The sequence below is a fragment of the Acomys minous genome (assembly GCF_964271855.1).
Source record: "Acomys minous genome assembly, chromosome: 13".
Taxonomy (NCBI): domain Eukaryota; kingdom Metazoa; phylum Chordata; class Mammalia; order Rodentia; family Muridae; genus Acomys; species Acomys minous.
Genome location: NC_140495.1, coordinates 100,513,925 through 100,532,260, shown reverse-complemented (window position 1 = coordinate 100,532,260; position 18,336 = coordinate 100,513,925). Strand labels below are relative to the sequence as shown.

The 18,336-nt window shown below is 39.5% G+C and overlaps 1 protein-coding gene across 1 annotated transcript in view; it reads right to left on the bottom strand.

The window, feature by feature from the left end:
• PCDH15 (protocadherin related 15) overlaps positions 1–18,336 on the bottom strand; it is a gene marked incomplete at its 3' end in the record, with an annotated part of 1,334,501 nt that overhangs the window by 604,233 nt on the left and 711,932 nt on the right. The window contains exon 4 of the mRNA XM_084754693.1: positions 5,692–5,811. Coding sequence (XP_084610819.1) covers positions 5,692–5,782 — 91 coding nt within the window. The 5' untranslated portion in view covers positions 5,783–5,811. The remainder of the gene's footprint in view (positions 1–5,691; positions 5,812–18,336) is intronic.

Sequence of the window (18,336 nt, the reverse complement as noted above, 5' to 3'; positions counted from 1 at the left end):
ACTGAAAGCTAATAGCCAGACACTCGGAAAAGGTCAATGCAAAGAGCCCTGAAAGCAGTAAAGTCATCGGTACAGTGGATCAATAACCCTACTTACTGAAATGCTAGACAATTACAGGATTTTTCCAACATGGGAGCCACCAGAGACTTTAGGAAATGCTGTTTCACTAGAGTTGTGAGAAAGCCCAAATTGTGGAGCTTAAGAGGATTTGTGAAGTGGTTAGACATATACACTGGTTGAAAGAGACCCAGCTAAGAAGGGTCAGGCTATCACGTGATACAGGAGTCTTCGATGACTCCAAGATAATTAGATCACAGTTAAAGTTTTGTTCTGCAGTGAGAGTTTGGGTGTCTTTAAAAACACAGTTATGTTATGTAAACATGTTTTTTGTTTTAATCCCAGGTGTGGGATACAGGGCTGCTTCAGACTGTCCACAGCAGGAGACTATTGCCTGTTAGTGCTCTAACATGGGCATGATTCTGCCAGATGAAGGTAGTTTAATTCTAGGGACTCTTTGGATGATGTAAAAAGACGAGATCCCCAAGAGAGGAGGCTGCTTGTTTACCAAATCATTATGAGAAAAGAAACAAGAAGAAGAAATTGGAGATACCATGACAAGGCAAAGATTGGAATTGCCTCAAGGAACTCAGCACCTCTAACTAGCAGAAAGTAGTGTTAAAAGACCTCAATGCTCCTTCATCCCACTAACCTTCTGTCTCTTCTACCTGGTGTTGGTGTGTTGGAAAGGATTGGAGTAGAGAAATGGTAGATATAAGAACCCAATAAAGTAGATTTTTAAAAAATATGCCAATTGTTGTTTTATTTCAATGTATATTTATAATAAAAATGATTTCTGTTTTCATCCATGACTAAGATGTTAGGATGTGATTATCCAATAATATTAAGTTTTCTCATCTCAGAACCACAAAGACAGCACCATAATAACTACCATTGTTAATCATATGCTACGGTTGGAACGCTGAGGTAAGACTTTTCACTTCCCTGACTCAACAGAGCAGAGGGAATTCCTGAGATACTGGCAACATGCTGGCTCTTCTCCAGAATCTCGGGAACGGCATTTGTGAGTGCTCGTGTGAGCAGTTAGAAACTGTCCTGAGTACAGCAAGGTGCTCTTCTGTTCATCAGAGCCCACTTTTCTACTCTGTCTATTTTTATCTTTGTCTTCCAGGCCATGCATGTTGACAGTAAGAGAATGGGTTACCACAGTATTCTGAAGCCACTGAAGTACGCCGAGTCTAAGCTCAGAGTAGAAAAAAGTGCAGACTATATGCATGAAATTTATAGCTAGAAAAGTGTTATTGAAACAAACAAATAAACAAAAAAAAACCTCATAGGTTTTCAAAGTTTAAAACTCCACATTGAGGGTAAAAAGACACACACAACTCCTCACTATCAGAAAACTCAAGCCTAGTCACCAGCTAACACACATCATATAGCATAAGCTGAAATTTAATCACGTTCTCCAATTTTCTACTTGCTCTATTAGTTAAGTACGTTTACAATTTTTAACCCTGGCATATTCTTTACCCCATGTACGTTGTTAATACTTGTCAAGATATACCCTATGAGCATATTACACGGGGAGGAGGTCCCCCTCAGTCACAGTCATAGGGGAGGGGAGTAAGGGGAAAATGGGAGGGAGGGAAGAATGGGAGGATACAAGGGATGGGATAACAATTGAGATGTAATATGAATAAATTAATAAAATATATTAAAAACCAGCAAAAAATACTTGTCAAGATATGAAGTCATATAATTGATTAAGTGACCATTGTAGATAGAACAACTGATCAAGAAATTTCTAGTTCATCTAACATTTATTCCATAGATAGGATGAGAAATTTTAAGAAATTAAGCAAGTACCAACCCTGGAAGTTTCATCCCTACTGGCTAACTTTCATGGTCCTGGGAAGATGTTGTGAACACTCATGCTACCGGACAAGAAAACAATCATCAGTCTAACCCAACTATGAACTACAGTGACTAGCCTTCCAAAATAGGCCCAGTGGCGCAAAAATGGCACAAATGTTATGAGAGAACCAATCACTTTGTTATTGGATTTAAAGCGTGCCTCAGGAGATAGAACTCATGCTTGGTACCATTAACTTGATCAAACCTCTGGTGGCCCTAAGAGAGAACCCTGTACAATGATTCCACTAAACGAACGTAGTAGCAGACAGTCCCACAAGTTCTTACCTTTATATCCACATATCAGTGTCTCCCAACTTTCACCAAAGTAGCCATTTCTTACAGTTAACGGCAATTAATACAGATACCCACTATTGGTCAACATTCAGATAATTACAGGTTGTGGAATGACCAGTTCTAAATGAGATAAATACATCATACCTCCTGCCCATCAGAGTCAGGGGTAATTGCAAAAGAGGAGGCAGAAAAATTATAAAAGCCAGAGGTAATGGATGACCAGAACAATCCAGTGTTCATTGATTGGGACAGTGGTATTTCACACATGAACTCATAGGAGCTGGAACTACATGTACAAGACATGTAGAAGATCAAGCCAGCCCAAATCCAGCATGTCTGAGGGGGTTGGGGACTCCTGAAGCATTATTACTATTTGAGAAACTCTCTGCAATTGATGGCTTCTGGGAATAGGGAGTTGATTTTCCTCAAGGGCGTGGTCCCCATGAGGTTATCCATATTCCAGCAGATGATCCTAAATCTAGGTATATACTGATAGCACTAAGTGGACTCAGTTAGCTTAAGACAAACCAACCAACCAACCAACAAACATACTAACAAACAACCAAACACAGAGCATATGAAGTAAGGAGAAAAAAAACAACTGGGAAAGAGACAATGGAGGACTTAAAGGGGAAGGAAAGGAGATTAAATTGCATCAAAACATATATACATGTTTATATGCATATATATGTATATATGTGTTTATATATATGAAATTCTCAATATTCTCAACAATAATTAACATAAAACCTTTAAAAATCTTTAATATATTTAGAAGTGTTTACATATTTAAAAATAATAGACTATAGCCAGGCATGGTGACGCACGCCTTTAATCCCAGCACTCAAGAGGCAGAGGTAGGCGGATCACTGTGAGTTCGAGGCCAGCCTAGTCTACAAAGCAAGTCTAGGACAGCCAAGGCTACACAGAGAAACCCTGTCTCAAAACAAAACAAGACAAAACAAAACAAAACAAAACAAAACAAAACATACTAGTATATTCTATTTAGAAAAATATTTATCAAATAAACAGCACCCATTTTTGGCCTTATGCTTAAATAAAAATATTTAAAATTATAAAACTATTCAAAACCCAGAAATTTAGCATCTTTTCTTTATTGACTTGTCTAGGAAGTAATTAATTAATAAAAGATGATAAATTGTTATCTTTCCACCTTCTCTGAAGCTCTTCCTGTATGTAATCTATAGTCAAGTCTTGTAAGACTATCATTTATTCAGCCAATAAAAAATGGAAAAAGTAATCCTTGGATAACTTTTTTTTTCTTTTATTCTTTTACAACTGTCACTGTTGCCTTGCAACCTTAAGGGTGCATCTGCACACAGACCTTGGATAATCACTGCCTCTATGTACCCATGTCCCATGATGAGTGAAATGTTCCTGTGTGTTCTCCATGGCACACTCACCACTAATGCCATATACAGGCAATACATGACTTTGCATGGAAATTTTAGCAAACAAACAAGCAGACACTAAATTCCATTTTAGTCACATATAACTCAGGGGAAAAAAAAAAACACGGAGTGTCAGTAATTCTCGAATGAAGTGAGGAATAGGAGTGAAAAGCTCTGCTGGGAGCACAGCTGAGAAATGAGAATTTTCCTGAAGCATGAGCACAAAGGGGACACTGAGGCACACATACAGCTACGTACATTCTGCAAACCACTGTCAAACCACTGCAGAGCCCAAGACCCCGTCCTTCCTTCAGCCACTAGGGCTGCTCTCTTCCTAACGTCAACCCACTCACCACCAGGAGTGAGCTGGGAAGGCTGCGGTGGCTGAGCAGCACAGCTGCCTTGAAGCCTTTAAGGGTTAGCCTTGCCAGTGGCCAGCACAGAAAGGTACAATATTATGTTTTCCCTCAAGGATTGAACTACACAAAAAAAATCAACAGTCTTATAGCAGAGACTGAACAAGTCCGGTGAGAAAAGAGCAAGAACTTTAATGAGCTTAGGAATGAAATCCATTGAAAGTGCTATGATTTAAACCTGGGTGGCTTCATCTGATTACATAAATTGCCTTGCCCAAAATGCATAATTTGTGAATGTACAACGTGAGAAACGGCTTGTCTGCTCAATGTGACTGTTAAATATGAGAAAGAATAGAATGTTTTATGAGATAAATATGGACACACTGATTTGTTACTGAGAGCCCAATTAAAGTGTGTTCCTTCAATATACTTGAATGCCTCTTAAATTGTATTTTTTATATTCCAAGCAGCTGTTTACTTATTACCACTTTTTTAAAATTCATTTTTTTTGGCCTGGATATTTAAATTTTCCATTAAAGGAAAAAGTGTGAACATTTAATTTAGACGTACTTGACATAAACAGAGTGCTAATTAGCAGGACCACTCCAGGGTAAATCTTCTGATTTTATGAATAAACATTATAGATTGTTCCGCATTCCCGAAAGATATTCACCTCTGTAAATACTGAGGGTGCCGAGGGTAACTTCATGTGTGAACAACTCGACCACATTTGGAGAATATCAAGTGAACTCATTTATCTTCAGGCATGTCAATTTAGCTAAGCAGAGTACAAAAGAATTTCACACTCTGTGTTACTGCTGAGACCAACCAGATAGCAAGAGAGAAGAGGCCGCCACAGGGTATACAACTTCCTCTGCATAAATATTGAATAAAAGCAACAGGAAGTTATAGAAATAAGCATAGACTTGGGTAGTAAAATGTTCAAGAGGAAATTTGACCATAGTTTCTCTTTCGCTAAAACACATGTGTGTATGTGTCATATACAAAAATATGTGCAGTGTATATAGACATACAGTGCATTTGCTTATCTCACATACGTATCCCAAGTCTCATTGTGTGATATGACTTTCATACTGAAAAGCTATCCACAAGCATATTTAGGTCACTGCAGACCTAACGTAATGAAGCTTCAGAAAGATGCCGCAGGTTTTTTTTTGTTAGTTTATTTGTTTTATTTCTTTTAAGTAAACTGGTTTGCTATTATGGAATGACTTAAGAAGTCAATTATCGAGACTTTTCACATTCTCTCTTCCCAAACAAAACCACGAGGGATCTAATAAAGCAACGTTCAGTGGTGGCACCAGCCCTTGAGCCACTTACGGCTTTTCCTACTGACTCTGTTACAGATTTTTGACTCATGGGAGAATGTGCTGTACACCATCTTGCTGGCTTTATTAGAGACTACTGTTTGTTTTCGCTCAAAGGCATTAGTAGAGGTTAATATTTCTCAAAGCAATTTAGCACTTCCTTAGTAAGTACTGAAATGGAGGTTTTATATCGGAATTTCTACATACTACCAGCTTTGTAGAGATCCAAACGTATCTACAGCCACTTGTGTAAGCTCATCCCTCAAGTTGCTACAAAGATCTGACCTTTACATATAACTACTAATAGATATTCACTACTGGGAAACGAGCCTTGTTTAACTAGAGAGGTCAGAGCAAAGGCAGACTTACCGTCATCATACTGGCCCCAGCTGACTGCCAAGAGGGAGGCGATGACGATACCATGTGGCAAGCACCTCCAGAGAGCCAGCCGTGGGAGCATCTTCCCGTCAGATTTCACTCAAGGCTGATCTGAAATAATAGGAAGCAGGAAAGCACAGTTGACATGTTCATTATCAGCTATAGGAAAACCTAACTGCCAGGGCACAGAGAAGCCGTAATGACTTCATCATTAATTACCTGCATCACACACCATCCGTTATCCAAGTAGCGCTCATGGCTAGCACACTGGAACCCTTCGCAGACATGAATTTGCATAGAAGTACTCTTGATTGGCAAGCAAGATAGTTGGAAAGACAGCACGCTGATAGCGTTAAAAGCACGCTAACTTGAGATGCTAGTGGTGCTGGGGGGTGCTAAACGGAATTCCAAAACAGGCTAGCCTAGTAAACATGTGGTTTTCACAGTGTGATTCAACAACAAAGTATACTTCTTTTATATGGTTTATCAATTATACCTTTTCCACATGAGAAATGCCCATGAAAATGAACCATAGGAATTAAGTAGGGAAAACCATCATAAAAAGGCTAATTTGTTTCTGGTATAGTAGTTATGTCTTAATTATGCCAAGAAAACCTTAGGGGAAAAACAGCAATTTTTATTACATTGTCTCTCTAAGCATTTAGGTGTGTTTTATTTCCAATGCTTTATTCTCCAATTCCTCAGCAAGTGGAAAAAAAAAAAAGGAGCAAGGCACAGTGGCACATGCCTTTAATCACAGCACTGGGGGAGGCAGAGGCAGGTGGATTTCTGTGAGTTCAAGGGCAGTCTGGTCTACAGAGCAAGACCAGGACAGCTAAGGCTACACAGATAAACCCTGTCTCAAAAAAAAACCAATAAGAAGAAGAGGAGGAGGAGGAGGAGAAGGAAGAAGAAGAAGAAGAAGAAGAAGAAGAAGAAGAAGAAGAAGAAGAAGAAGAAGAAGAAGAAGAAGGAGAAACACATTGAGAAATCAGTAGTCAGCTAACATACCAAAATTTCTTTTTAAATGATATACCAAATTTCCTTATAAATTGAGAAAATTATCTACACTGAATCACTCAAAATAGGACTGACTATAGATTGTGGCAGAACAGGACGAACAGGAAGTCAGCTTCTTGGATTCACAGATTTCAGTTTGAAATGCTACTAAGAACAGCTCCATGAGGGGTTCAGTGAGTCAGCTAATGGGGAAAACCAGACCAAGGAGACTGTGCTCAGCTAGGCGCAGGGCAGGCTCCTCTAAGGAGACTGGCTGGTGCTCAGCTATCAGGAAGGCTATCGTGCAGGACTGTATGCCAGCCTTGTCATGTTCAGGATCTCATGTGATATCACAGAGTCTGGATGGCCTCTCAATTCTCATTGGATGCTTCCCACAGGTCCAATGAGGTATGAGGTCCTGCAAGATTCACTGTGCCTAGGATTCTCTTCAATCGCCAAGCTTAGATTAGCCGTATCAGAGGGCACCTGGTTTTATGCTACTTGATAGCATCCATATTTCATTTACACGTGTCTTATAGTATTGACTTTTACCATACTGTACCACATTGAACTTATTGAAATAGGTTAAAGAAGAGACATCTGAATGTTCTGACAGTGTGTGCAAAGCTACACTGTATCAGAGACTTTTTAATATGGTGCCTACCCCTTTTCTTCTTTTTATTGTCCCTAAGAGGGAATACGAACTTTGTTTTACCTGGACCATTTATATTTAATTCTAGGATGCGCTATAGAGGAATGAGAGAAAAGAATATCACTTTTGTTTTAATCTAAGTCCTTCAACTAGTTACGCAGCTTTGAAGAAATGAAAGCGAAGCTGTCACCTTCTTTAAAATTAGGTAGAAATAATATGTTCCTTATATAATTGCTCTAAGCACTGAATTATTAGGCAAATATAAATGCAGGCTCAGGACAGTAACTCACTTCACATGAGAACCATCATGCCAGCAATGAACCTGTGCCACTCAGCATCTGGACTTGTCCAGGGGTGGCTCACCTGTTTCTTCCATGTGTCTTCTGAAATGTGTTACTAGTGTCTTACTTGCTCCCTGAAGGGGAAGCCAGGCTCAGTGGGAGGCTTTGCTACAAACTCCCACTTGCAGGTTGCTTCAAGAACGAGAAGTCCATGGAGTTTGAACTGGAGTCTTACAGTCATTCCATCACAGAGAAGCTTTGAGTAATTTCCAAGAGGGGAAAATGTCCTACGCATCAAGGGAATCACAAACCGAGAGTGGCACTCTTTCACGCTGCCAAACTCTGGGGCCGTCCTGACCGTTTCTTGGTGTTCTTTTTTTTTTATTATTCCCAGAGCTGAAGACCAAACTGAGGGCCTTGCAGTTGCTAGGCAAGCACTCTACCACTGAGATAAATCCCCAACCCCTTCTTTGTGTTCTGCAGCCTTCCTATGCTGTTGGAAGATAATGGCTGTAACGCTTCTTTTTCAAACATTTTTACAAAGAAAGCAAATAAAAATGTTAATGATTAAAAGCAAAAGAGGGCTAGGGATGCCCTCAACAGCTGATCATGCGTAGAGCATGACCAATGCCCTGGGTTCCATCTCCAGGATGGAATAAAGTTCAGGGAATAAACAAAAATTCAAAGCTAATGAGTATGTGAGAAGATACTGCAACAGTATTCAGAAGAAAAGCAACATCTTTAGCCCATGTGAGAAAGAAACCATTGTCTTCTTTTGCAGACCCCTGGCCCGCCCATGTGACTTCTCTCTTCCTTGGTTAACTCTGAGTTTGTTGCTCTTTGGGTTAATATTATTTTATTTTATTTTATTTTACCTAAAAGCTTTCAAGATGAAAACGACCTTACAGGTCATCACTTCAAAATTATCCCAGCAATTGGTCCTGTCATGATTCCAGAAATAGCACTCTTCAATATGAGAGCCTGTACAGGCTTATTACAGGACCTCTTGTATGTCAGAAAACATCACAATAAAAACATGCATGCTACAGAGAGAAGACAGACTGCTGTCAGCCTGCCAGCTCAGGAGAACGCCTGGTTGTTTCTGAATAAAGAAAATTCAGCATCTCTATGCTAGCATGACGCCTTGATTTCCACTTGCTTTAACTCCAAACTACCTGCAATGCCTTTGATGCATTTAGCAACCAGCAACTTATAAGGAGGCTACAACCCACCCTGTAAACCTGATACCCTATATGCGGAGAAAATCTGACTCTGTATAGCAACACAATGAGAATGTCCCTTTAAAGGAGGCCTGTGACTCAAGAACTAGAGGGCACCGTGTATAGCTATGGCCACATTGTGCCAAACGGTGGCTTGGTTATGCAGTGGAATCTACCATGGCATCAGCTGAAACAGATCAGATGTTTTATATGAAGACTACTTTATAACTAGCTTTGAGGTCTTTTCGATTGCAGAAAACAACCTTCTATAGATAAGAACCCAGTACGTTGCTAAGTGAGTAGAGGACATCTTAAACATCACCTCCAAAGCAGGGTCGTGTGTCCAGCAAACCTGTGCTCAGTTCCTCTATGTATGGCTCTTGCCAGTAGATCACTCACTCTCCAGATACTGCTATGCTTGAAAATCCAAAGCTCACCCAGGGTTGAAAAGGCATACAGTGAGCTATGCATGACTTCAATCTATTCTCTGTTAAGGAGGTAATTTAATTAGCACATTCCACTCTCTGGTGCAGTTAATACTAACTTTGGCACTCATATTGAAACCCTGTCAAAATACTGGGGAATAGAAGCATTCACAATTAAGTCTTCAGTCTTACAGATAAGAGGTGGAAGCTTGGCGCTTGGTGTTTGATTTTTTTTTCCCTGAGGGTTAAAATGCCTTGACATAATTATTCTCTAGAGAATATGTCAGTTTTGGATTTTACGTCACTCACGTCCCCCTACAGAATAAAAAAATATTTGCATTATTCTACCATTTCATAGTCTCAAAATTCACTCACTCAGCAAGAATTTCAGAGGGGACACTGGGTACCACTTGCTCTTCTACCATGTAGGAAATATCAATGATGAAAATGCAATTTTTTTCTATTCTTGCAGATAGTCCCTATTAGCCAAACGAATATAAAATTCCACAGACATAATTATGATAGATGATGTTTAAAAGGTCACAGGTGACAAGAAATGAAAGAGCCAGCATTGTTTAAAAAATTTGCAGTATCATATTATCCTTACCTACCAATTAAGTGATTGACAAACCCAGGCTGCACAAAAGCATTGATAACGGAAGGAGAAATTTCTACAAGAGCATAAGCTCTCTAAAAGCCCTGTCTGTGGCTCTGTGGAAGGTGTCAAGGGTTCAAGTGCATTCTTTTTGTGTCTTAGGACAAGAAAAAAAGATGTCTTCATTTTTTACTTTTCTGAGTGTAAATCAAAGCCATCACTTTCAGCATTTAACCTATGTCAAGAGCATCCTGCAAATATACTTTTGAAACTGTTGCCTATTCTTTAAACCATTGCTCCTCACCACTAGGAAAGGCACCAACAGCTTTCCTGAGACACCAACTCTGGAGCACACTGTCACTAAGGTGACAGGCCATGCCACACCAACTCTCAAATAGAAGTAGGGAAGTCCCCACAATGGAACTGAACCCCTACCTTCAGTGGTTTGCCAGTCAAATGGCCAGGACTTCTGATCTTGGACCCAGTCTAGAAAGAACAGATAAGAAGACCATGCTGCTGTTCTGGATTCCCAGTGAGAAGTGTCCAAGACCCACATGCTAGAGTAAAGCAAACCTCCTTTCAATGCCACCTCGACTACCAAAATGAAAACAAGAAGCATTCCAGTGTGCTGATATCTCACCACCTCTCATATGAATTTCCTAAACTGACTGGAGAGTTCTCTTCTAGTTCCCCTGGAAAACAACAGCAGCATCTTCATAGCAGCAGGTAAACATTTCCAGTCTGAAGCTTTTCTCTATAATATAACATGTCCTCAGTGAGGCTTCACCCAGCAACTGATGGAAACTGATACAGAGACCTACAACCAAACATTAAGCGGAGCTTGAGGAATTCTGTGGAAGAGGGAAGGGGGAGGAAGGAATGAAGGAGCCAATGGGGTCAAGGACATCACAAGAAAAACTTACGGAATCAGCTAACTTTGGCCCTTAGGGGCTCAATGAGACTGAAACGCCAACCAGAGCGCATGCCTGGGATGAACCTAAGCCCTCTGCACACATGCAACAGTTGTGCAGCTGGGTCTTCATGTAGCACTTGTAAAGCAGGGACAGGGGCTAGCTGTGACTACATCGCCTGCCTTTGGATCCTTCTCCCTAACTGGGCTGTCTTGTCCACCCTCAAAAGAAGATGTGATATTCTTACTGCAACTTGCTATACCAAGGCTGTTTGATCTCAAAGAGAAGCCTTGCTTTTTTTCTGAGAAGGGAAGATGGGAGGGATTGGCGGAGGTGAGAGGGGAGGGAGGGGCTAGGGAAGAGGAGGGAGGGGAAGCTGTGATCAGGATGTAAAGTAAATAAGCGATCAATAAAATATTTATACTCTGAGTTGCACGTAGAAATACCTCAAATATGGCAACTGAAATAATAGCCTAATGGATAAAAAAAAAAAAACCAGATAAAGGTCAGACTAAAAAAGACATTAAAAGCTTTGTTTTAAAAATTACTTTAAACTTTATCTTACAACTATGCCAAAGTGATAGATTTTTACTTTTAATGGTAGGAAGATTAACCATTTGTCTTAGGAAAATAACTTTTATACAAAACAATACAAGCTCTTCAGTTATGCCACAAATCTAGCCATGATGCCATGATTATACTTAAAAAGACAAGATTTTAATGCAACATGACATTTTATTTGAAAACACAAAAATTCTTGTAAGAATAAACTATTTTGAGTTAAAAACAGAACCTGTTTCTATATTCAAAATACATTAAATCTATATTACATTCTGTGGCTGCAAGACAAAAGAGAGATAACATTTAAAGTATGTCGAGTACTTGTGATTACAGAGTACAGTATAGACAAACTAAAAGCAAGTGAACAGTAATATCAAGAAAACCAAGACAGGTAGTGATCACGCACACCTTCAGTGCCAGCACTTGGGAGGCAGAGGCAAGAAGAAGAAGAAGGAGGAGGAGGAGGAGGAGGAGAAGAAGAAGAAGAAGAAAAAGAAGAAGAAGAAGAAGAAGAAGAAGAAGAAGAAGAAGAAGAAGAAGAAGAAGAAGAAGAAAACACAGGAAAACACTTCTCAGTAGGATTCTGGATATAACCCTAACTTATAAGGAAGCATTGAGAAATCATAACATACACACACTCACACACACACACACACACACACACACACACACACACACACACACACTCCCCCTCTCTCTATATATATATGTATACATATATATATGTATGTATGTATACTATATACATATAATATTTGCTAATAATCCAAGGAAGCTAATGAGTGAGCCTTGAATAAAGTATGCTGTGCCAGAGTCATCCACAATCTCCTGTTGGAGCAAATACAGTGATTTGCAAACTTCATAGAAAATATAAATTTTTACATTAAAATACATATTTATTCAAAAATATTCAATATATTCTTATATTTGTTATGAGAAGATAAGTCTGGAACACAACTGGAAAATAGTTATCAAATGCTAACACTGATTTAGGTTTCATGTGTGACATATTTTATTGGGTCATTTATTTTCAGAATCAATAAAATTATGTCAGTTTTCCTCTTTATGTTAATACACACATATTTGCAAATCCTTTCTAACATAATATGATTTATATTTCAAAGATCTTTCTTTAGAATATTGTTAAAGATAAGTTAAAATGAGCCTGAGTATACAAATACTAATTTAATGTTCTTAAATGTTGAAAATACTGGTAATTGACAAAAAACAAAAAACAAAACAAAACAAAAAAAACCAAAACTCTTTTATTCAGAAGAAAATTTCACAGGAGGAAAAACCCATGAGAAAAGGAGACAAAACACAATGGAAGTTTAAATGATAATCTTTTCCCTATGAGCAAGCTCCTGTCACCTGCGTAAGGTGCTTTCCCTATACGACCGTTGTTCAAGTTCAGGGGTCCAAGATGAAATTAACACTTCTGAAGTATGCTGCCTAACTTTCAAAACTATGAAACAAAAATCCACATTTTTTCATGATTCAGCAAGATATTTCCCGTAGGTATAAATCATTAAAGAATATTAACTCTATGCAAATTAGTGGCTAGAATCTTCCCTTTCGACTTTAGGAAAGAGGCGGTGAGATCAGAGCCAGACATGATTTGTGGATGTATGGAGCTTCTAAGAAGCCTTAAGATGTGTGTGTCATTACCACGATGCCCTCGGGGAAAGATGAATCCGATATTAGGGATGATTTTGGCGCAGCAGTTTTAATGAGGATGATGATACAGTGGGTCGGGGGGGAGAATTGAAAAGCAGCACATTGCATGCACATCTTCTCCTTCCTCACCATCACACATCTCAAAAAACAAATTATATTGCTACTTTGTAAATAGAAGACTTTAAAGAACCGGAGAACTCAGAGGTACTTGGGATGGCAGTATGTATATGGATTACTTTTTATTTTTTTTCCCATTTTCCCATGTAAATGTGGTGTGCGTTTGTGTATATGGTTTTGTATGTGCGGGGCATACTTGTACATGTATGTATGTATGTACGTGCATGTGGACGTTCAAAGTTAGCACGCTCATCACTCTCGATGATTCTCTCCCTTTTCTCATTGAGGCAGGTCTTCCAGTCAAACCGGAGGGCCTCGCCAGACACAGGACTTGACGATCTCTGGTCTCCACTCTCTGAGGCAGGAATTATAGGCCGGCTGCCATTATTTCTCCTGGCACTTGCGTGGATCTTGGGAAGCCAAACTCTGGTCCATTTGCTTCTGTGGCAAACGCCATAGCTGCTGAGCAAGGGCAGCCCCGACGCTCCAGGTACACTTAGGATGCCTGGATCAGAGTTGCGCTGGAGAGACCCTTTAGAACTAAGTGCGAGAGCTACCGAATTTCACCTTAGACTAGCTCTGTCCTTGGAATTCCCGCCCATGGCATTTTGTTTGTTTGTTTGTTTGTTTTTGCATGCTAGCTTGCATTAGAAAATAGAATACGCACCTATTGCATAAATGGCACACTCTAATAGTTACAGTTGGATTATTTTAACTTCGCTTTTCTCTATACTAACATAGTATCCCACGAGAGCACACTGCGTTCATAGACCATATCTATCCTTCTGCTTCCTCCTTGGTCAAAGCAAACCATCTTGGTCGAAGAGCTGCTTGTACTGTTCAGATCCTGGTGCCAATCTGAAGCCCCTCTCCTTACAGCCTGCCAGAGGACAGGCAGACAGCTTGATATCAGCTCTCTCCATATTCAGAACCCCAGTTTCATCATCGCGCTCCCTAAACATTTCATAAGCTCACACTGTGCGGACTTGTAACGGGTTTTAGTGTAGTTTTGTCTGGAACACCCAGGATGGGACAGGTAGAAATTCTACGTCTGTAATATGAAGACTATCAGTAAAGACAACATTAAAACCTAGAATGGGATAGGTGGAAATTTCAGAGAGACTGCTAGTCATTATTTTTTCAAAAACAAACACAAATCAATAGCTGTCAGAACGGCTATGTACTTACTAGGAAGAATAAAGATATCATACAAAAAGCATGCATTCCGAAATTATTTCTCATGAGCACCAAAGCCCTCTGTATGCAGTAAGAACATACTTCAGGTAGCCCTAAGAATGCTGGTTGTCACTTTTGACCTGAGTATTAATCTATGCTCTAAATTTTTCAACCCTGAGAGCATCTTTAAACATGTTACCAAATCTCCAGGTTCCTCTGCTACTGATGCATGTTTGTCCATGTCTTTTCTATACTTTTAGGGGCTTAAAGAGGATTCTGGAAAATCTTTTAAGCCAGCTCTGGGTAATAGCTGCTTTTCTGAGCAACACTGATTGACATGACTTCCCCCAAGAGTTCTTATGCACTGAAAGTTCGCTTCTTGCTCTTACTGACACAAATAGGAAAGAAAGAAAGAAGAAAGGATGATTGTACCAGACTCCATTCCCATAGGTCTTTCCTGATTTTAAATAAACCTAATTGTAAAGAAGCTTTCCAGGTGAATACCATGGTTGCAATACACACTTCTAAGGATATTGTGTCTGTGGTCATATCATCCATGGTGCGATATTTGGAGAGAGTATAACTTTTTAAAGGTAAATATATCTAAATATATAGAATGAAAACTACTAATATATAAATATATTATATAATATACAATGTTTATGTATTATATCCTTATGTATATATGTACATATATATAAACAATATATATATGAACTATATATATATTAGAACACATACATTCACACACACACACACACACACACACACACACACACACACACACGAACAATAAAGCCTGCTGGCATAGAAGCCTTTTTTCTAGAAGCATTTCCATATCACGTGTACCATTTTTGCTATTGTAAAACCACCCACTATAAAATGAAACCTGTGAAACAGTGGAAATGGCTAATAGGTTGTTGGTATAAACTCAGATTTCTCTAGTGATTAGTGTATTAAAGAGAAAAATGTATTTAATGATATTCAAAGGGTTTTATACAAAAGTGGACAGGCAAAGCAGCTGGCAAACACACCCAGCTCCACGAGGCATTGCTAATTAAAGTGGGAAATACTGTTGGCAGAGATTAGTCTCTAAAAACCACTTTCCACAGAATCACACACGAAGCAGACTAATTTTAATCCTCCGAGCTAAGACTAAAATTGTATCATACGCTATCTTCCACCCGCCAAGTAATACAGGCCTGGTGAACGGCATCCAACTGTCATATTAAGCCACTTTAAGTGTGGCTCATGTCTGTAATTTTCTTGTAATCTCATTCTGAGTAGAGCGTTCAGTAAGCTACAGTAATTAGGATAGAGTAAGTGTCTGGCAGGGGTGATTGGTTTATGGAAAGACACAAACAAACAAAAACAACTAATAGGAAAGAGAATGAAAACAGTCTGATAAGGGAAGTTTTCATTACACTCTTGAAAAGAAGTCACATACTGTTATAAACTAAAATGATCTCTCATCGGTTATTTCCAAAATATTGTACTTCTCTACAATGCTAAAAACTAAGGCATGAGTTGTTATCTAGTGCCATGATTTGTGACGGTTGGTAACAGCTTTGATTCTGCGATTATTGCATATGTTGTAGGTGGAGAATATTTTTCTAACATATGCCTCAGTGTGTGCTAGGTTGGTACACATAAAATTGCCAAGATCCATTTGGTCAGATATGAATAAATGAGCAGTAATGAAGTGAATGAGCATCTTTTATGGATTTTGCTTGGTTTGGAAAATACTTAGGTTTTTTGTTTGTTTGTTTGCTTCCTCTAAAGATATGGACAATGGGTTTACCAAGGACAATGCAATAATCCTTATCTCTACAGGAGAGCGGGGACTGCCTCTGACATGAACTCTGGTTCCCCAATTTGATCACTTTCCATTTGTGGGGAGGCCCAGCAGGACACAGAGGAAGGGGAAGCAGGCTATCTGGGTGAGGCCTGATAGACTGCGGTCATATGGTGGGGGAGAAGGCTCCCTCTGTCAGAGGTCTAGGGGAGGGGAATAGGATGGAAGTGGGAGAGAAGGAGGGAGGGAGGGAGGAAGGGAGGGAGGGAGGGTGGGTGGCAAGGGGAAGATACAAGCAAAGGGATAATAATCGAAATGTTATCTGAATAAATTATGATAAATCGAAATTTTAAAAATCAATATTTCCTTGAAATCTCACTAAATATTTTTACTACAACAGTATAACCAAGCTACAAAAACTTTAAAATAAGAATTCTTGAAAATGGAAGTTGTTCGTGATTTGGATGGATGATAGACTAGGCAGGTATGTGATGGGTTGATGATAAGCAAGATAACTAAATTAGAAGAATGGGCAGTAGAGGATGCAGAATAGATGACACACAGATTTCAATAAAAGGATACAAAATTAGTCATTTTAAAGGTATATGAGCTAAATGATGTTACAAAGGTAATACAGAAAAGTTGTGCGGAAATGCGTCATTCATTACCTGTATCAAATATCCTTTTTCGGATTTAGTAATTAAAAAATTCATCACAGCAAAAACCTTAAATATTACATAGAGCATTCACAGAAATTGCTAGTCTCCTAACAAACAAACAAGCATAAAACCATCATTATCAGTGTGTGAATGGTACATACCTTGGAAGAAATCCTTTTCTATGCAAAATCTACATTACACCTTGGATTCCTTCCTTTAGCAGCTTGTTAGGCTTCATATAAATTGGCAAATAGGAAGTGAGATACTTTCAAAGAGATGAAGTGAGTCACAGCCAGTATGTTTCTCAGGTGTTGATGAACTTTCTTCAATTTACTAAATATTAACAGCAAATACTGCTGCGCATTTCCCAATCTTAAGTGAGAATACTTGCACAGCTCTGTTAGGCTCAGAGCAGACAGCCCTGCAGGGCTGACCCTTGCTTCCAAGGTGTCGCTCATCTAGAGAGAGGTTATCAGGTGAGCTGCAGAACGGGGTAAACTATCATCGGGGTGGAAGCAGAGAAGTAGACAGATGGGGCAAAGTAGACAGCAGTGGAAATCATTCTGCAGGATGAGCGACAGGCTCTGAGAAAGACAAGAGAGGTTGTGCCCAGGTTCTACGAAAAGAACGGTCACTTCTTGTGCCTCACCAGGAAGTAGCCCCACTTTACTGTGACTTTAACATGAGAGAGAAAAGGTTAAACTTGTTTTTGATGGCTACACCTTAAGCTATTGGGACTCTGTAAGCTACTCAGTAATAACCTCAGACATATCAAGTAAAGTTCTTAGTGTTTGCTAACAGCATTAAGTTTTGTTGTTGTTGTTTTATAATTTTGTATTTATTGTAATTTATCCCCTTGCCTGTATTTTCCTGTTCCCACCTTCCTTCCCTCTTTTGCCCTATTCCCCTCCCTTAGGCCTCTGTCAGAATGGTCCCTACTCCCCAACCAGCTGACCACAGCCTATCAGGTCTTATCAGTATAGCCTGAATCCCCTTCCTCTGTGTGCCCAAAAGGCTGCCCCCCCCAAGGGAGATTGATTAAATCACCAGCACCAGAGTTCATGTCAGAGGCAGTTCCTGCATTAACTTTTAAAATCTATTATATATCAACTTTTGTTCAATGTCTCAATTTCCCTATGAATGTTAAAGTCACAAGTGCTAGCTAGCCTCAGCAAATTTGAGTAAAACTATGGGCAGATGAAGGTCCATGAGAAAAATGCCAGGTTATTTCTTTAAAATATTATTCAAGGTGAAAGGCGCTCCTCTAAACAGGAAATTCAGACAGTCCTATGGAAGGGAAGAGATAGCTCTACGGAAGGTGGGGTATGACACGGGAGACGATAAATGGTCCCATGGGAGGCAGAGGATGCTTTAATGGTAGATGGCAGATCATCCCATCATAGTGACAGATGAGCCCCTGGGAGGTGACAGATGGGCCCATGGGAAGTGGGAGATGGACCCATAGGAGGTAACAGATGGGCCCATGGGAAGTGACAGGTGGGTCCATGGGAGGTGACAGATGAGCCCATAGGAGGTGACAGATGGATCCATGGGAAGTGATAGATGGC